Source organism: Tenebrio molitor, chromosome 3 (genome assembly GCF_963966145.1).
Source record: "Tenebrio molitor chromosome 3, icTenMoli1.1, whole genome shotgun sequence".
In the NCBI taxonomy this organism is placed as follows: Eukaryota; Metazoa; Arthropoda; class Insecta; order Coleoptera; family Tenebrionidae; genus Tenebrio; species Tenebrio molitor.
The window spans coordinates 3,939,521-3,962,648 of NC_091048.1; the positions used below are offsets into that span (position 1 = coordinate 3,939,521).

The window sequence follows — 23,128 nt, forward strand, 5'->3', positions numbered from 1 at the left end:
TTGTATAATTAATTACTGTTTTTCGTACTTCTCCTTTACACCCCTGGTGTTGATTTCAACTTCGATTTGCTGACTTTCCAGCCCACTTTCATAACGCAATACACAAAAAAAAAAATACTCTGCTTTTCCTAGTTCATCTAACTAAAAGTATGTACTTAAGGGTTTCAATTCATTAATATTGTAAAATTCACTACACAATCAAATCAAAATTAAATATTTATTGTAATATTTATGGAGCAACAATAACTCGAAGAACTTATATTCCCGTGACTTTTTTGATATAGTCGCGGAGAGCAGGTACGCTAGAATAGACTCCAGGATACCTTCGGTCACCACATCCATATCCCCAAGACACAATACCAGCAAGAACATTATCGATAACAAGTGGACCTCCGGAATCTCCTTGGCACGCATCTTTTCTTCCACCGTCAACACCAGCGCATAACATGCGACTCGTGATGCTGTGGGGTGCGTATGCGGCTCTGCAGCTCGATTCGCTAATCATTTGGACAGTGACACTTCGCAAGTAGAGCGGAGACCATCCATTCTCCGTTATCGTTCCCCAGCCGCTTACCAAGGCGGAAGTACCAGGAGGCCACCTGGTGGTCGACGACGGAAGGCCTATAATGGATACTTTGCTCCCCAGAAGGAAAGGTGACGCCACGTGCAAAAGGGAGATGTCATAATCATGATCGATGAGTTGGGGGTTGTAGTCAGGGTGTTGGTGAATGCTAGTGATCCCGACCACCTCACCTCCTATCTGCCGGTACGAGGTAGCAAATCTGATACTCATTATTTTACGATTGATACTAAAATAATGATAATAAAATAATTATTGCATTAAGTAGCACCAAAAACACGTAGGTACCCATTGGTGCAGTGAGCGGCGGTGACAACATAGTCAGTGCTGATTATGGAACCACCACAGATATGCATACTAATATATTGAACTGAGACTTGCCATGGGACCTCTTCGATATCTATCGTGTTGCCGCCTACGATTTTCTCATCAGGTGACAAAGATTCCGTACGGATAAAAGTAGGTACCGCTGTAAAAAAAAAAAAATAAAGTACATTACACTTTTTTGATGAGCGTGCTGTACCGGGTGTCCCATCACTTGTGTCCCGTAGGAAAATGACTTTAAAACTAAATTATATTTATATGAAGGTATTATAGATGCATAAATACTGTTCACCGCCACAAAAATTGGGTATTACTTTTTTGTTAAAATTAATTACCTAGGTACAGCAAGCAAAAAACTATCACTTTAAAAATTAAATTTTGTTCGATGCAGTTCAAATTTAGTATACGTTATGAAATAGTTATAGAGAAATAAAATCCGTAATTAGAATTTAATTAAAATGTTTTGATGTAAAGATATTTGGTTAATTTAATTTGGGTCCTTCTACTTTATAAAAATTTATGGAAGACAAAGTTAAGTTTGTGGGTATTATTCTTGTCCGCAATTTATGGTACGAAGACCATTCAAGAGGGTTCCAGCGGTACCTGCCTGTGTTACGGCGTCAAACACACTACACCCCTCATAAATCTTCGTCTGCAATAAATTTTCATAAAGTAGAACGGCCCAAATTAATTTAACCAAATATCTTTACATCAAAACATTTTAATTAAATTCTAATCACGGATTTTATTGCTCTACCATTTTTTCAAAACGTATACTAAATTTGAACTGCATTGAACAAAATTTAATTTTTAAAGTGATAGTTTTTTGCCTGCTGTACCTAGGTAATTAATTTTAACAAAAAAGTAATACCCAATTTTTGTGGCGGTGAACAGTATTTATGCATCCATAATACCTTCATATAAATATAATTTAGTATTAAAGTCATTTTCCTACGGGACACAAGTGATGGGACACCCGGTATAAGTTAACGAAATATACCCGAGGCAGATGCTACGAAAAAGACTACAAATAAGACTGACTTCATTTTGAAAATATTTCAAAATCGTCTCTCCAACTAAAGTGTTATTCGTCAACATTTTTCTTTTAATACCTGAATTTTATCACATTTGATTATGTATTTATGTTAATTTTCTTGATAAAACATTATCAAGAAAATTAACATAAATACATAATTAAATGTGATAAAATCAACATGTTTTTTTAATACCTGAATTTTATCACATTTAATTATGTATCACATTTAATTATATATTTATGTTAATTTTCTTGATAAAACATTATCAAGAAAATTAACATAAATACATAATTAAATGTGATAAAATCAAGAAAATTAACATAAATACATATCTAACTAAATGTGATAAAATTCAGGTATTAAAAGAAAAATGTTTTTAGTTTTAATTTAATTAAAACTAAAAACATGTTTTTTTCTATTTTGTACCTTTAACACAGTCATTATGGACGTAGACGAGTTCCTCCCAGCGGTCAGTTTACACCACAGGTGGTCGGTACTTAGCTGTTAGAGTGCGTTTCAACGAGAGGTACACGTCTATAAACTTGCGTAGAAATCTGTTTCGGTCTACGGTGGCGTGGCTTACCTAGACAGTAGCGGCGTTAGTTTGTACTGTCCAGGGAATTTTCTAATTTAATTTCAACAGCCGATTTTTCGCCATTTTGTCGCAAATCACAGTCAGGTTATTGTTCTTCACCGTCTTCTCTTTTTGTCATACAACTTGATTTCTAATCCCGGTTGTGAAAATATGATATTTCCTGTGTTGTGAAAGTAAAAACAAAAATAAAACTGGACTACGCCAATGCACTCGATTTTGGGTCGCCCTTCCCCTGCATCTGGCGCATCTCGGTAGCCACGCCTGTGTACCTCTCGTTGAAATGCACTCTATCTGTAGACGAGTTGCTCCCGCTTATTGTCGAAGGATTAAGGAAGGCGGCAGGTGTATTTTTACATTTTTGAGTGCAAGATAAACGAATATTTACTAAATATTAAAATAAAATGTTTACTCTCAGGAATATTATTACAACATAGGTTTATTATGATAAGAAATTATTTGTACAAAATTTATTCTAGGGAGTATTCCATTTTCATAATTTTCTATTAATTTTTGTAATGTCTCCTTTTTGTTTCTTACGTCGTTTCTCAACTTTTTCATTCCTCTGTTTGCAGATTAAATTTTGCTATATGTATTTGTTTGAAAACTAATAAGTACATCTAAAAAAGTAAAAATGGAAGGATGACTAGAATAAAAATTATTTTTTAAATGTGCAGATAATAATTACCACCCCTGCAATGCAGTCTAATGCCCAACCCTTTACTACCTGCATCCAAGATTAGGATATTTTGGGTACCGGGAGGAACTCGTCTCCGCCGGTCATTATAACACTCAAACGGGTTTCGAAAAGGGGTTCTGTTTCAGGAGCATTTACTTAAATTTTTAATGTTGGCAGTGACTCACAGTGAGTACAATAGTTGCTATACGTGATCACTGCATTTCACGACGCTTTAAATTCAAATTTTGCAATTGGGATCTTCACTATACTCTTCGCGGTCTTGTGTGATCTGCCTTTTCATTGCCTTTTGTGTCTTGGTGTCCCGGAATTCCTGTAGATTCATTCTGCTACGTTTTGCTAGTTTCACCAATCACCACCATTGCATAAATTCATTCAGAAGAAATACACTCACCGGCACAAAAAACGACGACTCATTATGATTTCTTTAATAAATGATCTTGAAATTATATTTGTGGTTATTTTTCTTTATTATAGTTAAATTGGGATATTTTCAATGATCGGGAGTGCTATGGTCACCATGGCAACCGAATTGTTTTGTTTAAATAAATAATTAGAAAATTTGCGTTTTTCCACGGTGTGTTTTTGTCGGTTGATTTACGTGTTAAAAGATTTAATGTGACAATACGAGATACTAATTTAAAATGCTGTTCAAATTTTGACAATTTTTCATAACATAAATTTTTTTCTGGAAATGACTTTTTTTTTTTTTCATTAAAATTGTATTTGCTGAGTTTAATGTTTTGTTTGTCGGATATTCTTTGACAAAGAATAACATAAATAACACTTATCAATACAACATGATATGTATCAAAAAAAATTTCTAAGACAATGAATTACTTAATTATATTAATAAAAATCAAAGTGAGTCGTTTTTTGTGCCGGTCAGTGTATGTGAGATTACTTGATCAAGTATTATACTGCTATTGACTATATTGACTGCTGCCTCCTCTAGGCTGCTGCCATATTTTTATTAAATTAAAGATTCTGCCTATTCCATCTGTGTACGTTATGCAATGCTTACTGTTTATCCACGAGAATGTATCTAATCACAAATCACAGTAGCATTGGAGACTTTACTGTATTAATTTATACTGAGGAATTTAAAATTTGATAAACTACATCGACTTATTATTATTAAATTATTTTGACTTCAGTAAGCCTTCTAAGTTAATAGTAATTAAATTCATTCATTCAAGATCGTAGGACAAATACCTAGGTATAGTTGACTCAAGTTGCAAAAAACCACTTTGCCTTTGCAACAGCACTTTTATGGCATTAGTCATTTGAAATTACTTTAAAACTGTACTTATATGGAAAATATTCAATCCAAATTATGATTTTCTGGTTATAAGCGGACATCTCCCTTAAACGGACACTTTTTGAGGGACCGACAAAACATGTATGCTGCTGACGGGTGGAAACGGAACGGTCTAAGAACTGCGTGCTGTAGTTTTACTCGACGAAGCAAACATGTCGCAACCAAAAAAAAACGCATTCTTACGTTTAAAGAAAAATAAATGTAGTTGAATTTTATGACAAACAAAAAGATAGTGTTCGTGCTCTAGTCGGTAAATTTCAAATTGGGAAAACACAGACGACGAACATTATAAGCAAAAGGGTGAATTTTTACGGAAGTGGAATTCCAATGAGTACGTCACACAAAAAACAGTTTTTTTTTTCAAAACGAAAGGATTTAACATCGGCAAATTCACTTATAAATGCTTTGTAAAATCAAGAAACAAAAATATTCCCTTGTCAGGGCCTTCTAATAAGATCAAAGGCGAAAGAAGTTGCATCACCAAAATTTTCTGTTTCATTTTCATCATAGTCACTGACCAAAGACAAATTATAATACACATATGTATTACATATTACGAAAAAAATTCCTCTTGAACGGACACCTCTATTAAACGGACACAATTTCGGGAACCACGGGTGTCCGCTTAAGAGAGAGTACACTGTATATACCGGGTGATTCAGATTGGTATTCGCGCCGCTATATCTTTTTTATTTTAAGAAAAAAGTATAGCAAACCATATATTTGTAAATCGCTTATGAAACTGCAATAGGTAACGTTGTCAAATCTTCTCTACGATGACATCTCAAAGTTAAGACAGTCAACTTTTTTTTTTTAATAGTACATTATACATTTCTTAGTCTATTCTTGTAAAACTTTTTTTTCTACAGTTGAATGTGTAAAAAAAGTTGACACTTGCAATAGGAAAAAATCGAGAAAAAAAATAAAATATGATTTAATTTATTCGAAAGTGTTATTTTCTAAAAAGAGCTAGTTAGCCATGGAGACAATTTGATTTTGACATTAATAGCGTCAATTATTAACGTACCTACATTTAAATAAATAACTATGATATAACATCTGGCTTCGAAACCTAACTTCTTCCTGACTATACCGCTTTGAATGCATACACGATGAAAATATGTAGTTGAATTTTGATACTGCATGAATGACATATGATGAGTCTTGGGAATCGTATTTGAATTATTCGAATATTTGAATAGGTGACTATGTAAAATTCGAATAAGTGTAAAGTGTATTCTAATATTCGAATAAAGTAAATTCAGGATGGATTGGGTATTTCACTGTCAAATAATTTTATTTTTTGGCTATGTAATTCTTAAAATAGTAAGATGCAGCGAACCAACATAACGCGAATTTAGCATAGTAAATTCAGTATGGATTTGGTATTTCGTCCGAGTCTCAGTTTTCTGGCCGAGGCGCACCCGAGGCGAGGCGTAAACAAACAAGCTCAAATCATTTTATTTTTTGGCTACGTGGTTGTCTTGTAAATAGTGACATGCAGGGAACCAACATAATGCGAATTTACAAATGTTTGGCTAGTAAGAGCTAGTAAGCTCTTTTTAGAAAATAACGCTTTCGAATAAATTAAATCATATCTTATTATTTTTCTCGATTTTTTTCTGATGTAATCATTAATCATTATAAATGATTGTACAGGGTGATTCAAGTTTTACCGCCCGAGCAAAAACACACACTTCTAATCGATTTAAATTCTCCAAAAATTTAGGAATGATTGTGTAACGCTGCAAAACATTCTGTAAAAATTCAAATTTTTTAATGAAACGAGTAAATATTTCGTTTTAATTCAATAACCGCTACATTAATTTACATAATTTTTCATTGAGAGTCCTTTTAAACATTTAGGAAAAATTTGATGTCATTGAAATCATCCAAGCATCACCGGTTTTTGAAATAAATGAAATTCGATATTAAAGTGCAAAATTTAGCTATGATTTATTATTAAATTGGGCGGTCAGTTCCACAAAAGTAGTTGACGTAGGTTGTTTATGGTAACCTTAAGGGACTAAAGAATTACTAGAAAAGTTCTCAACAGATGTTTCCCAACAAAAAGGTATTTATTTATGACACTGCAGTTGTAAATCTTGATCATTTTTCGCTGCTAATGTTAAAATTGGAATAATTCAAAAACTAATCCTTCTCTTTGAATTAATTGTGAATTATGAGCGTCCACGGGAAAAAATTTTTTTTTTTTGGTCAAAATCATTTTTTTAAATTTTATGGCACTGAATGAAGTGAGTGATAAGGGAAAATTGATTGCACACGTTTGAAGCCTTACATGAAGGGAATGTAACCCTAAAGTTTCGTAATTTTTACTAATTTTTTAATAGGGTTAATCGTGCGGGCGGTAAAACTTGAATCACCCTGTACCTACCATCGTAATAGGCGTTGGTGGGTTAGTTGAATGTGCCGCAAGCTTCATAAAATGAGTGAGACTAGTATCACCAATAGGTAAACTCCATACGGTGATACATTGTACGTTTTTAAATTCAAGTTCCAAAACATAAAGCAGTGAAAAGTACTATAGTGTGGTAATACTCGCTGCGCTCGTCGAGCTCTAAAAAACGCGTGCGACAAAATGGTGTCTTATAAAACTTGCATAATAAATTAAGTACCATTTTTCGGACTTCTTATTTACGTTATTTGTTTTCCCTTATGGTGAAATTTGCTCAAAATAACGATTATTAAATTAAAGGAGGAGAGCCGAAAGTGAAGCCCGATATCGTCCTCGACGCTATCCCAGTGAGCACAACATACGTTTATTTACGTATTTATGACGACATTTTAGTCTAAAAGACGCATCGCGTCAAGAAAATGTCGTGTTTTAACAAGTCTTAGATGACACGTTTAAATTGACTGGGATAACAAACGTTGTTTTTCAGTCACTTAAAAGCGTGAGAGGTCTTATAAAATGCCACACTTCACACGTCAACTTTTTGACTTTATTTTGATGGATAAGATATATTTTTAAAAAGTAATAATTAACTTAGTCATCTCGATATATCAAAAATTGTGATAGTAGCTTTGTGTTTCTTAGCATTCTCTTCTGAGTGAATCGTTAATTAGCAATTGCTAAAGTTGAAGACATTTATTTAACGTCACATCTTGTACTATTTTTGACGTATAACTTTTACCTCGATTTCCACCTACTTGTAAGATGACATACAGGTTCTACACGTTAGCTGTTAGATGTTTATTTTTATCATTTTTATTGTTATTATTATGTTATTTAGGTATTTCCACAGGCAACAGAATTATTATCTTCGGTTATTGTTTTTTTAATAAATTCGCTTAAATTATTAATTAATAATACGTTTATTTAATGACGGCTTAATAGGTACAATACGTCTAGTAAATGTCGTTGATTTGACATCATAATATTTGTCATTTAGAATATGTTGTTAGTTTAATGACGTCGATTGAACGTCATAATATGTCGTATTTTTGACGTCTTCGTTTTCTAGTCGAGTATTACGTGTAGTGTAATAACTAATAGTTATTTACAAATCAAACGCGGGAAACAAGATTTCTCGCATGAACACTTTTCGGAGTTCTTTATCGGTCAGTTGTGTGCGTGAAATGTCACTTTGAATGATGCGAGTACAAAATGACCGTCTACGATAGGTACGTAAAAATCTGTAGGTCAGTTTTTTGATGGTTTTATTGGGCCGTACTTTCTTTTGCTATAAAGCAGAAAAGCTTACACAATGCAGTACCTACTTATAGTTTATACTCTTTTTAATAATTTACCACTCAGGCGGGACTTATTAATCATTACGGAGATTATTATCAAGTAATGATATTTTTTCTATAAAAACTGAATGTAATTGAGATTATCTTAAATCTACTTGCCGCAGTATCGCCCCACCGAACTTGCAATGGTATTCTGATCTATGTTAAAATTTTACAATACATATATTAAAAACATACATTATACTACTACTTTTTCTATTAAAACGTTTTCATTAATAGACAGCAGTTTTAAATTTTGTTTCACACCCGTTTTTTATAAACGTGTTTAAAACGTCATGTATACTAGGAATTGTTTAAGCCATGCGCGTCAAATCAGCGAAATCAGCAAATTGTTTTATTTCATAACCGTTTTCCATCGCGTCGTTGCATGTTCTTTATTTCTTGCATTGGTTATCAAAGTGATCTGAATTACCATAGTTATAAATTGTTATTTTAAAATCAGGTAAGTTCGGTACTTATCTAATAATTTGTCTATAACCTTTGATTTTATATAACTAGATTGGCCACCTAAATGGAAAACCGTATGCAAGAAATTTTACTTTTGGATGCCACTGATAGAGAGCGTAGCAATCAACGAAACTAATTTTTACAGTCGACCGAATGAATTTGTGAGCACTAATTAGAGTTGATGAATATTCAGGCGAGCGGTTCTTTCTTTGCAACTTTTCACACAATCACAGACACAGCGAACAGCGTACGCTATCAAGGGCCGAGTCAAGCCAAGTAGTGGAGCAAAATCGGACTGAAATTATGACTTCTAGTGATTCCAAGGTTTAACTAAATGAGACCGATACTATCTTGTAGAGGACATTTTGGGACATAAGGAATGGTCATCTACAACTTTTTTTAATAAGACCGAACTTTGAAAACGGCTTTTATACGTAGTTGAGGTGTAATCCGAAACACTACGTTTCTCGTAACATTTAACGCTGTGTTAATTCAACTATTGAAGCTATAATTTTGATTTTTTGTATATTTATACTAAAAAGTACAGCGCTTCCAATAGTGAATTGGAAATTTCGCAAATATTGAGAGTTTTGAAAAAAATAATTAATAAATTTAGATGAATCACAAATGCGCATAGTAAACTTCACTCTGCTGGGACCTATGTGAAATGTTGAAAATTTCGATACACATGCAGCGAGCCAAATGTAACTAAGATATCGGAAAAGTTTTTAAAAAAAGAATTAATTCGGTGGCCTGTATACTTTTTGAGAAAATAATTATTTTTTATTCGACGAGTGAACGCGCGGCAGCTTCTGGCAGGCAGAAATAACACGGCACGCGTATTTAGTCGTCTATATCAATACAGGGTGTTTGAAAATTGCTAGTACAAAAAAAAACTGTGGCATCTAGAAGCCCTAAGAAATCCAAAAAAACAATTTTTAATTTTTTTAAACAAAAGGGATAAAGTAACCCTATCCCAGCATATTTTACGCCTCAGGCGAAACAGTATTTTTTAAACCTTGGTAACCAAGCGTGATAATGAAGGACTATACAACAATATGAAAAATAAATATTTTTTGGCAAGATTTTGGCAACTAACAATGGTACTAACAATTTTAACCCAATTTTTAGTAATTTTTATCTCTAAAACTAGAGGACTTTTATTAAAATTTTTTTTTGCCGATGACTTTAACTCACCACCACCAATTACCAGTATTTTTTTGTACTAGCAATTTTCAAACAATAATTGTAAAGTTTTGAGTAGGTAATATTTTTGTATTTTTGCTAAAATTTACCTACTTTAAATGCTTTCTTCTTCGTTACCCTTATCCTCATATAAACAAGAAACATTGTTCTGACATTTTTTGCAAGAACAATCACTGCAGCATTTTAAGCCTTCCTTCATGCACATATGTACAATTATTGTTTTTTTCTTTTTAAGAAGGATAGATAAGCTATGGTAGATACTTTCACACCATTACCAAAAAAGGTTGTGGTATTCGCTCCACCTTAGGAAATAATTAATCATAATCTTCAGAAGAACAAAGTACGGGGTCATTATAAATGATTGTCCCATCGCAGTAGGCGTTGGTGACGTAGTTGAATGTGCGGTAAGCTTTATAACATGAGTGAGACTAGCATCCCCGATAGGTAGTGCTGCTGGCGGTAGTGTAAATTTATCTACACTAGTACTAGTACACTATTGTCTAACGTTGCGAAGCTAGAGGCACATCCCAAATTTGTGTGGGTTTTCAACGCCAACTGCGATGGGACAATCATATCATATAATGATCCTGTATATAGGTGCTGCTTTTTTTCGGTTCCGATCTTTTATTAGGTTTGTCATATTTTTCAATATTGTGAAATGATACTCCAATGTATCAGCCTTTAAAAGGAATATTCAATTACTTTAGGGATTTCATTATTTGGTGTTAAACTATCACATTTTTCTTGAACAAAGACCAAAGCGGTGGGTGGTATTTTTTTCGTCAATATAGTTTACTGAGGTCACTTAGTATAAGAGTTTCATGCTGTGATATTTAGCGTCACAAGCAAAGCAAAAAATTATTTCTCCACGACTATTAAAGAATGAATGCATTCTTGTTGGATATTCAACGAAAGAATGATATCAATTCCATATCCAGTGAGAGAAAATGCTAAAACCCACGGCTGTCGACCAATCCATCCCTGCATCCCTCGTATTTACATTCCCTCATCCGCAGATCGCCAATCAGATGCGTTTTTGAACAATAAGTCGCGCATCGCGTAGCAACCGCTAAATGAGGCACAATTTTAATTGTCAAATAGTAAAAGTCAAATTAAATTCAGTTCAACCTAATGACATTAGAAAACTGATAAACAACAGGAAGGCTTAAAATGCTGCAGTGATTGTTCTTGCAAAAAATGTCACAACAATGTTTCTTGTTTAGGTAAAAAAGTAAAGCAAAAATACAAAAAATTTACCTACTCAAAATTTTACAATTATTGTTTTTAGACGGCTACACTCTCTATCTACATCGATATAGACGACTAAATACGCGTGCCGGGTTATTTTTGCCTTCCAGGAGCCGCCGCGCATTTGCTCGTCGAATAAAAACATTATTTTCTCAAAAAGTATACGGGCTACTGACTTAATTCTTTTTTTAAAAACTTTTCCAATATCTCAGTTACATTGACTCGCTGCATGTGTATCGAAATTTTCAACATTTCACATTGGTCCCAGCAGAGTGAAGTTTACGATGCGCATTTTTGATTAATCGAAATTTATTAATGATTTTTTTCAAAACTATCGATATTTGCGAAATTTCCGATTCACTATTGGAAGCGCTGTACTTTTTACTACAAATATGCAGAAAATCATAATTATAGCTTCAATAGTTGAATTAACACAGTGTTAAATGTTACGAGAAACGTAGTTTTTAGTACACATCAACTACGTATAAAGTCCGTTTTCAAAGTTCGGTCCTATTAAAAAAAGTTGCAGATGACCATTCCTTATGCCCCAAAATATCCTCTATATTATACAAGATATAGATCTCATTTAGTTATACCTCGGTATCACCTACCCTCAGAATAAAAACCTTCCTTCATTTCGCTGTTATCTATCTTTAACAGTTGCCTCTATTTGCGGCCACTTTTCCATAAGCAACGGTATTCCATCGTGTAGAGAAAAAAGTTAGCTTTATTTTGATATAATTTATGAGGATATAGGTTATGATATGAACGTATAAATTAAACAGAGACGTAGGTACCTGTTTACACCCGGTTGCCAAAAGGTTGGGGCCAAGTGAGAAATGGCAACCCAAACTTTTTAAGTTCTTTACACATCTCTCTTTGAAATGAATTATAATTTATCAAAAACGAGTGAACGAAATTGTTTGCAAAAAATAAATTAATTTAATTTTAATTAAAAATACTTGCGGCTAAATTTTCATAGGCAACCCGGCAGAAACATATATTCCCTTATTGTGAATAATTAGTTTCTGATTTTAATAAAGTATTACATTAATTTGCTCAAAATAAAATAATATGTACATAGTAGTTATAGTTGCGATTGTAGAAAAAATGCTGTGTGTTGCGAGCGCAAGTGTACTATTGGGAGCACGGAAATTCGGGCAGACTTGAAATTTGACTGATATGAGATGTGAAACAGGCTTTAGATGCTAGACGACTTAATAAACGTCATTTTAATATCTACTATTGTTGCATGTCATTTTGACAAATTGCATTCATCAATCCTGAAAAGTTGCAAGTGCTTAGATGTGATTTTCTGGAAACTAAACAGTCTTTTATTAAACTTTGGAAATTACAGTCGCGGACAAAAAAATAGGACAATATTTTTTCGCTAATGTAAGGCTCTATACTTTTTTTTTCTATGGTTACTATTAAAATATTTATTTATTTATAAGCCAGGTTTACTTAACTCAATTTTAGTTAAATTTCGTAATAAGACTTGTCCCACTTTTTCTGTCCGTGACTGTAATAACTAAAATGTAAAATAATTGTGCATAACTGTTCATTTCGTCAAAATTAATTGTTATGACATTTATGACAATAAAGCTTAGACTACATTGGGTTTTTTTAAATGACATAAATAGCTGCCCGAAATTCCATGCTACCAATAGTACAGTCGTTGACCAAAATAAAATAGGACAAAGTGTTACCTTAGACAGTTTCACAATTCAAAGATTTGTGTAGTGTAACTGAGGCGTATGTGTCTCAGATTACAACTTGATTTGATTTGACAATTGATTTACAAAAAGTTAGGTTGTGTTTTTTTACTTGTCATCTCGTCACTGTCACTATGTTCAATTGAGTGATTATGAGTTTTTGAAATATTGTCGAATGATGTCACTTATCAGAATTGTTTTTTTTTTATTTTTGACACTTGTTTCCTAAGAGATGGATTTCGCAAAAATATCGAATTACACAATCGAAATTTACTTTGTCCTATTTTATTTTGGTCAACGACTGTACATTGTCAATCTCTCAATCAGCATCAACAATGTATCACTTTGCGTTCTTAATACACAAAGAACTACATATTTCATGTTAGTTTCCTGAGATACATAACGTGAAAAGTCAACAAACAAACAGTTACCATTGATACTCGGGAATTAATTTTATAATAATTTTTTAAACTAAAACAATGATTTAGTGATTACAGTATGAAATAAAACGCATTGCGTTATACGTCCAGTAATATTTTAAACAGTAACTCGTCGCCTCGTCTGTTCCCGTCGTGTTCTGGAAACATTTCGAATTTCGACTCGATAGTCACAGAACACTCGATAGTGCGATACTCCGAACTCCGCGCTTTATTTAAGTTACGACAAGCTTACTCTGGCGACAGAAACGTAACGTATGTCTAACCGAATTCACATAGCGGCAATAGGCGCTCCCTCTGGTATCCGCATCCAAAAGTTTGCAGAAAACTGGTTCCGTTGGTGGCCAATCTAGTAATATAAAATCAAAGCTATAACTGATAGATATTAATTTTGCATTTGAACTCAACAGCTATTCCTGGTAAGGTGCTGATGCTGGGCTGTTTCTGCTAGTTTTGGCTGGTTTTGTTTGGACTCGGAGTGCGAGGTTACAATTTCGATTTTCGACTGTGGCAACAAACAATTGTTATATGATAGAAACATAATACCAATCTGCCAAATAAAGTAAGTAGAATTTGTCAGTTATAACCACGTGTTAGTGTGTTGTAATCTATTGTTTCTCTCGATGTTATGATATTCTATTGCGACTTTTGTTCATACAGCAGTGAGCCATGTATTAATACATTTTGATATAGCTAGAAGCGTATAATGCTATATTTTAGAATTTTACATAGGTATTTGTGTAAATAATTGAAACAGACTCGTGGTGACCGGTAGCAACGTCGATTATGCGTTTAAATCGTATCTAGGAAAATGACGTGTTCCGCAACTGACTTGAAAACGTGTATTTTTATACGTCAGAAATAATACATAACTGACTTCAAAAAGTAACTTTTTGCGGTAATAACTAACTTTTTGATTGATAGCATTTACAATAATTAACAACTATAACTTAAACTGTTAATTCTTCTTTTTTTTAGGTTTATATTTTACCAACGATCGCATAAAAGCAAAATTTTTGCACCTTGCTTTCTATCTCTTCCAGTAATTGCAACCAAAGTTTTTATTGATAATATGTAATTTCATAAGTAGTGGGTACAGTAATATGTCTGCAGACAAAATTGTAAGTTTGCGCCAAATTCAAAGGCGTTCTAAAGCAAAATTTAAAAAATACAGGTCTCAGACAAGAATTAGTCAGAAATCACAAACGTTAGCAGTAAACTCGTTGATAAATTATTCAAACTTATTGATTAATAAAAGTAGTGATTTTTTTAACAAAACAAATGAGCTATCTGACTCGACAAATAATGGTATTTTTATTGCCACATCTACCAGTTTAGATGATTTTTTTTTTCAAAATGAATCTGTTAAAAAAAAGGACACAAATAATTTGAAAGATCAAATTAAAGAATGGGCATTAACTAATCGTATTGCTGCAAACCATTTAAACGATTTGTTGAAAATTTTGCATTTACATTTTCCATTTATGCCGTTGAATTACAGAAGTCTTCTCAGTACTCCTAGAAAAACATTTACAAAAAAAATTAACAACGGTGAAATGATATATTTTGGTTTACAAAATTCTCTTATAACTGCAATGTTGCAAGGATTTAGAGAGGAATTAGACTTCATATTATTGAAAGTAAACATTGACGGCATACCTTTATTCAAAAAGAGTAGAACTGAATTTTGGCCAATTTTGGCTTTATGTGATAACTTTATAAACTCATCACCTTTTCCCATTGCAATATTTTCCGGCAATGGAAAACCGAATACACTAGAAGATTATTTAAAGGATTTTATTGATGAATTTAAGGTATTACAAAAAGAGGGAATATTTCACAAAAATAAAATGTATAAACTTGGGATTAAGTTTTTCACATGTGATGCACCTGCACGTGCATATCTGAAATGCATTGCAGGTCACACAAGCAAACACGGCTGTGAAAAGTGTACGATTATTGGAAAGTACGCAAATAATCGCGTTAATTTTTCCATTAACGAACCACATTACCACATCAAAAGAAAAGACGATGATTTTTACTCAGATATCTGTAGTGATCACATAAAACCTCACAAATCGCCTTTGTTGGACATAAAGATAAACATGGTTACATAATTCCCTCTAGATCCTATGCATTTAGTGTACCTGGGTGTAACAAAAAGATTACTAACTTTTTTTATTAGAAGGGCCAAGGAAAAGTAGGTTATCCCAACAAATGATACAAGATATAAATGAAAAAATTGTCAATATTAAATTTTATATATCTTCAGAATTTGTACGAAAGCCTCGTTCATTAAAAGAATTTGGCTTATGGAAGGCAACAGAGTTTCGGTTATTTCTTTTATATACTGGTGTTGTTTTGCTTTCGTCAATAAATAAAGACCAATATGAACATTTCTTACAACTAAATTGTGCGATTTACATTTTATCGAATCAGTTTTTAATTTCTAAATACTTAAATATCGCTGAAAAATGTCTTGAAAAATTTGTTGTTGACGCAAAAACTGTTTATGATGAAGACTTTGTGGTCTACAACGTCCACAATCTTTTACATCTGCCATATGATGTTAATAAATTTGGTTCTTTAGAAAGTTTTAGTTGTTTTCCATTCGAAAGCTACTTGGGTGCCCTTAAGATGAGATTAAAATCAAAAAATAATTTGTTAGCACAAATTCACAGGCGTATCACAGAAATCAATAATAATAATTATCAAACGCTAAATACCGCGACTCAGACAACAGCGTACCCAATTCCAAAACAAGTATTTTCACATCTACATGATTTGTCGGAGTCTTCGAACAATATTGTGTCATATTCTTGTCATAAACTTGCTTTTGAACACTACATACTTTCAGATAGTCGACCTGACAATTGCATTGTACTAAAAAACGGAAAAGTATGTGTGATAAAGAAAATTGAGTTTTACAATAATAATTTTGTTTTAGAAATTTTGCATTTTGTGCATCAATACGACTTATACAAGAAACCTATTCCTTCATCTTTATTAAATATTTATTACGTAGAAAAAATCGGTAAACGCACTCTTCAATGCATTAACGTCAATGATATTTTGATGAAATGTATAATGCTTCCACACAAAAATGGTTTTGCAGTAATACCTCTTGCTCATTGTCAGATGTAGTTCGATATAATTACGCTAATTTAAAAGTTTTGTTTTGTATGTGCACTGGTGTTTTCAAAATATGTTTGTTAAAAAGAATTCTAATTGTTGTAGCTGAACTGGTGAAGCTTACACTTTTGTTGTACACGTTATATATTTTTATACAAGAATTTTGCTTAATATATCATGTCGAGTTATGCCGTTGTGGCTTTTTTTGGCAACGACGAAAGTCAGCAAGAATTGGCAACTGTGCCAATTAACTGGCTAGCAAAAACCGATAAAAAATGCTTTTGGCCAAGTAGAACCGGCAAATATAATTTGGAAGAGTTTGTCAAAAGAGGTACTAAACACAAGAAGAATTGGCCTAGCTATGATGTATTGAAGGTTTACTTTAAAACAGGTATTACTTTTTGAGTTAAAGCAAATTCAAAGTGGAACTTTATTTTAATTGAATTTTGTTCTAGACAACTACGACGAAGCAGATTCCTTCCTAGAAAGACTTATTAGAGATAACGCAATTGCGATTTCGGAAAGTGATGGTAATACTAGTATTACCAGCCTCTTACGAAAAGATCAGCCTGAAGACGAAGATAATGACGATTCCGAAATGATTGAAAAAGATTTTGAACATTTATCTGAAAACAATAATAATCACACCAACGTACAAATTTTACCGATTCTACAAAGTGCAGATGTAGCAAACCTGGTTTCGGAAAGTGTAGAACCAAATTTATTTGATTCTTCATCAAGTCCAATAACTTTACATCAACCTTTGTCTCAATCGTTTGAGGCTTTGATAGAAACCTGGAGTCGCCAACGTCTGGTTTCAGCGTTCGGTCTAAAGGTACATACGTTCTTCATCAAGTTTTCTTGTCAGATTTTGACTAGATTTTATTTAGATTTTGAAACTATAGTTTTGGAAACTATTAGCAAGATTGAAGCCCATGTCGAAAACCATTCCGCAATTTTAAACCGATTGTTGAAAAGTCAAGATTTAAATGTGACGCCATTGCCCCAAAAGCCTTTAGATTTACCTCTGTTTCCAATTAAAGATGTTGCAGATTTTAAGGAGTTTGACAAAAAGTTAAACATAAGCGAAACATTAAAATCTTACATGGTAAGTTACTTCCCAGAAGCATTGTTTTTGATTACCTACTTTATACTTTTAGAAGGCCAAATTATCAACTCTGGGAGGCACAAGTGCCCAAAACGCAACACGTTCAATTTTAAGATTTCTACTCACCAATGAGGTCGCCCAGTGTTATAATTGGAAAGGACATGGGAAATATCCTTTCGAAAGCACGGCAATTTTAAAAGTTATTAATGGTAGGTATGTAAAAAAAAACATTTTTTATTTTTGTTACTCAATTGTAAACGTCATTTATCGGAACTAAGTATTTAACTAATCATCTAATAAGTAATATTAAAATTTCAGAGATTGTTCAATCAAATTATGACGGGAACGAGATCCAGATTTCAACAACAATTAAAGAATGGCTTAAGAATGCCAGCACCCGTACAAAATACGTAAAGAAACATTAATTATTTTTTTATTTGTTTGTTAATGACGTTTTATTTTTTATTTGTTTGCTAATGAGAATAAGGTTTAGTTTTGTAATTTTCATTTTTATTGAATACATTTGTACAATATAACTTTGTGTTTATGTACACACTGTACATTAAAAACGTGTAAATGACGTTTAGGATTATTACACTGTTTTTCTTTTGGTTTTCCTCTTTTGCCAATTGTATTTCACTATTTCTAAAAACTATTTCATATTTACGTCACTTTGACATTTAGTGAAATACAATTGACAAAAGGGGAAAACCAAAAGAAAAACACTGTATTAATACGCGTTTTACAAGACGTTAAAAAAAAGTATTCGTGACGTCAGAATTTTTTTTTTTGTGCGTGTTAATGACGTTTATCAGTGACTTTTAATATACGTTCCTACGACGTTTGGAACAAGCGTGTTATTGACGAATTTTATAATGCGATTATTTTACGTTTAAAATGTATCAATACTTTCGTTTAATAAACGTAAATAGAATGCGTTTTATTTATGTCCTAAAATTACGATTTTTTTACATATTTTATTTGACGTAATGTGTACGTGTTGACAAAACGTTTAATACACCATGTGACGTTTAGAAACCCGTTGAAGTCGGCGACATTCTGACGTAATATCTACCGTTGAACCATGGTATTGGACGTGACGTATCTTGACGTCTTTGTGCTCACTGGGATTCTTCTACGCCGCCCATGATCGGCGGGACCGTTCCCTCCGGCCTCACCACGTTTCCCACCCAAAAAAAACTAAATTCAAAATAGAAAAGGAAGTCGCGCGGCGGACGAGGACACCAAAGATAAAGAAATAAAACAAACAGGAGCTCTTACCAAAAAAAAAACTGTTATCGCTCTGACCGGCCGTTTGCAGGCGAGGTCACCAGCAGACCGATAACTCAACCCGAACAAAACAAAAAAAACGTTTTGCCTGAAACGACGCGCTGGCTTCGCGAAAACAATTTTTTTTTTCTATCACCCTGGCCTTGATCGTCACGGGGCTGTCGACGTCTCTGGACGTTCCTCGGGGACTTCCTCTGGCCCACGGTGGACGACGAAATCCAGGCGTGGTATTTGATTCCGCACTCCGGCGTTTGGTTCTTCACGAACCTTCCGTCGGTGATCCGTAAATCAGCTCCTCGGCGTCTGGGTTTAGACTTCCTGGACTCTTCTTCCAGCCTCACCCTCTTCGGACCCTCGACGTTTCCACACCCTTTTCTCGCCGTTTCAGCCCCTTTCACAGTCCCGCACGGATCTGACCTCCCTGACCAAAGACCAAAAAGCCCTTCCCCGCACTCTCTCCTGTCTTTTATAGTTACGCCTCTCTCAAATCGGGTTATTATTTTTGGCGGAAAACGTCGTGCGCACGATGATCGAATCATTGACGAAACTTGCATTTTTTTTTTTAATGTAACAATACCTGGTGTTGATTTTAACCTCAATTCGCTGACTTTCCAGCTCACTTTCATAACGCAATACGCAAAAAAAATAATGCTTCATTAATATTGTAAAATTCACTACACAATCAAATCGAAATTAATTATTTATTGTAATATGTATTTGTGGAGCAACAATTACTCGAAGAACTTATATTCCCATGTTTTTTTTTTTATATGGTCGCGGAGAGCAGGCACGTTAGAATAAACTCCAGGATCACCTTCCCGGCTACATCCGATTCCCCAAGAGGCGATACCAGCAAGAATATTGTCAACAACAAGTGGACCCCCCGGAGTCTTCTTGGCAGGTATCTTTTCCTGCATCGTCAACACCAGCGCACAACATTCGACTTGTGATCTTGTCTGATCCATGTGCGCGTTTGCAATCCTGTTCGCTAACAATTTGGACGGTGACACTTCGCAAGTACCGCGAAGACTTGCTAGTCTCGTCCACCTTTCCCCAGCCGTTTAACAAAGCAGAAGTACCAGGAGGCCAGCTGGTGGTCGAAGACGGAAGGCCTACGTTGGCTCAGAGGGAAAGGTGACGCCACATGCAAGGGAAATGTCATAATCGACGAGTTGAGGGTTGTACTCGGGGTGTTGGTGAATGCTAGTGATCGCGACATTCCCACCTGAGTTACCATTGAATGACTTTCCAAATAAGACAGTCGAAACTAAAATAATGATTAACTGCATTAAGTTGCACCAAAAGCACGTAGGTACAGTCGCGAGCAATAAATTTTGGTCGTCAAGGTTATTCTTTGACGCAATGGAAAATCCTCCATTGTAAAACAGTCGTAAATATCATAACCTATCATAATGTTGTATGACATTAATTGTCATTTTTTTAAATTTTTTTTGACAGTTTGTTGACATGGTCATAATCAGGCAGGATTTTTTTTTTAATTTGTGACAGTCTAACCAAATTTTGAAATGACATTGACGACCAAAATTTATTGCTCGCGACAGTACTTATTTATTGGTGCAGTGAGCGGCGGTGACAACATAGTCAGTGCTGATTATGGAACCACCACAGATGTGTATACCAAAATATTGAACTGAGACTCGCCATGGGACCTCTTCGATGTGCGGAGAAAAAGTGCTACTGCTGCAAAAAAATAAAATAAAGTACATTACACTTGTTTGATGACCGTACTCTATAGGTTAACGAAACATACCCGGGGCAGATGCTACGAAAAAGACTACAAATAAGGCTGCCTTCAATTTGAGAATACATATTTGAAAATTGTCTCTCAAACTAAAGTGTTATTCGATAACATCCTTCTTTTAATAAAGTTGGTTGCAAAAAAAACGGGAACTGTCAGAATAAAACTGACACATTTTTACGATTTTTTCATAGTGTGAAACCTTCCTACGAGAGATAGGTTAGAATTAACGTCAAAATTCAATGGCATTTTTTTAAATTATTTGATAGGTATTGTCAAGTCGACAATTAATTGACAAATTTTCGTTTCCCGTTTTTTTTTTGCAACCAACTGTACCTGAATTTTACTGCATTTTGACTATGTATTTATGCTAATTTTCTTGATAATGTTCTAAATCAAAACTAAAAACATGTTTTATCTACTTTGCGTTACTAATGGGCTCATTATTATACCGAAAACAGTTTAATAATGAAGCATATTATTAAACTGTTTTTGGTAATTTTTAGCTTTTGTTATATTGGTAATATCAGCCGTTTGACGTCAGGCGTCAAAGTAACGAGTGAAGCTACGAAGTAAATTTAGTAAATATAACCTTACCTTTTTGTGAAAAATATCTGTTACCAACCCACGCGAAAGTCCCGAAATTAGTAAAGTAAAGTAAATATGTAAATAGTTATTTATGCAACAAGTAAGTAAAGTAGGTAAAACTTTTTTTACGAGAAGGAAAATTTGCCGCTCGAGCGAAGCGAGTGCGCAAATCCTCCGAGTAAAAAAAAGATACTTTACTAACGAGTTGCATACAAAAATTTTTTGACGCCCGTAAGTTTAAATAACAATTTTTTTGGACACTGACAGAATTTGAGAATTAGCTCCTGTGTGAATTCGTGGGCCTTTAAACTGTCCCACTCATGCCAAAATAAATCCAATTTACTTACGAACTCGTTAAATAAACTACCATTATGATGGAAAAATTTTATAATTGCGTTAAAAGATAACACGTTACGGCACTTTTTTAACGCAAATGCGTGAAAAAATGAACCCCTATGGACCGATTCAAAAATCACACATTTTATGAACGCAAATAAATGAAAAATCTTGCACTTTTTTTGACGGACGTATATTACACTCGTTTTATAAGACGTATTATCACATTACCCACATTTATGTGATAATAAAGCATCTTATTAAACTCGTGTAATAATATGTATACTATTTCTCTATTTTAGAATCTGTGTCACTAATAGGTGAATAGGTCTATTGTTGTATTCAATTTGGAGTCGTTTATGGCTATCTCTTAAAGCACTTGTAGTTTAATAGATCTCTAACAAAATTTTTATCAATATTTCAGTGTATTATTGTCATTTACACCAAAAAACTTCCAATATTAATGTTCAAACTCTACTTTTTAACATATGTTGCAGATGTAGTTGCATCCGTTACCTTGAATTACCAATTAATACAAAATTCCCTGAATTTGAAAATTTAATTTTTTTATTTAAAAATTAAAACAAGGGTGCAAATTCTAAAAAATAACATAAAAAACTTGTTTTATAAGGGCATTGGCGCACGCGTTCCATACAAAACTCCCCTACGGGTCGTTTTCTACACCTGGAACTCGTGCGCCAAATCAACCCTTATAAAACTCGTTCTTTAATATACTATTTTGCGCCTTTAACACAGTCATTATAATACTCAAAAGGACTTCTTTTTGGATACATTTTTAATGTTGGCAGTAACTCACAGTGAGTAGTTGCTACGTGATCACTGCATTTCACGACACTTTAAATTCAAAACTTGCAATTGTTCGTCTAGTTACCGGTGTTACCAACCCTTATACAGCGTGTTATTGAAATGCGTTAGGAAAATTTAAACGGTGATAGAACTCATCAAACCAAATTACTTTAAAATTTACCATTTTTTCGAAAACTCAAATTTATGCTCGAATTTATTTTCACCGTATTCCGTGTCATCGAGTCGTTTATAGATGGGACGGTGAAAGAACAACGGCTTCGTACGAAAAACGTTAACGCAAAAAAAGTAAATACGCAAAAACCCAGGCGGATAGGTCTTGCAAAAACTTACTGACACAATTTAGTCACGTCCTTCACCTGCGAGCGGCCGTGTTTACAATTTATTAGAAAGTGAATTTCCCGTAATTATCGTTAAAAAGGGTGCAGCACACTAATCCGGAGTTAACAGACATGGTGCTCATCTACGGGGAAGCTTTATCAAATGTTGATGCAACCAGGCGTTTGTATGTAGGTACATGAAGAGATTTCCCGGTCGCCAAGTTCCCTGTCCACGTACCATTGTGAATGCTATCCAGCATTTAAGGTGATTTCACTCGTCTGAAAAAGACCAAGTTTTTAATTTTCGCTTGACAACCCTCTGCACCGAACGACCGAGAACGAACAACGTTAGGAAAAAACCACACAAAATAGAGGTTTCCTTGAAAGTTGCC

At 33.8% G+C, this 23,128-nt stretch overlaps 1 protein-coding gene, 1 long non-coding RNA gene and 1 pseudogene across 5 annotated transcripts; 1 reads left to right on the plus strand and 2 right to left on the minus strand.

Annotated features, from left to right (window-relative positions):
* Positions 1–203: 203 nt before the first annotated feature.
* LOC138126133 (trypsin-1-like) lies at positions 204–1,986 on the minus strand. The gene is made up of 3 exons (XM_069041812.1): positions 1,905–1,986; positions 869–1,049; positions 204–809 (listed from the first exon to the last, which is right to left on the minus strand). Exons 1-3 carry the CDS (start codon positions 1,948–1,950, stop codon positions 257–259), a joined length of 780 nt encoding a protein of 259 aa, XP_068897913.1. The 5' UTR covers positions 1,951–1,986; the 3' UTR covers positions 204–256.
* A 6,636-nt stretch (positions 1,987–8,622) lies between these two features.
* On the plus strand, positions 8,623–18,210 carry LOC138126135 (uncharacterized). 4 transcript variants are annotated; one of them, XR_011157646.1, is made up of 8 exons: positions 8,623–8,767; positions 13,789–13,940; positions 14,357–16,276; positions 16,326–16,901; positions 16,966–17,345; positions 17,401–17,618; positions 17,671–17,827; positions 17,937–18,210. It is a non-coding gene; the product is annotated as an uncharacterized lncRNA (long non-coding RNA). The 4 variants fall into 4 exon arrangements; XR_011157647.1 differs by having other exon boundaries at positions 14,357–16,901; positions 17,671–17,831; XR_011157645.1 differs by having other exon boundaries at positions 8,624–8,767; positions 14,357–16,901.
* Positions 18,211–18,321: 111 nt separating this feature from the next.
* On the minus strand, positions 18,322–20,458 carry LOC138126134 (trypsin-7-like; annotated as a pseudogene).
* Between the last annotated feature and the right edge of the window lie 2,670 nt (positions 20,459–23,128).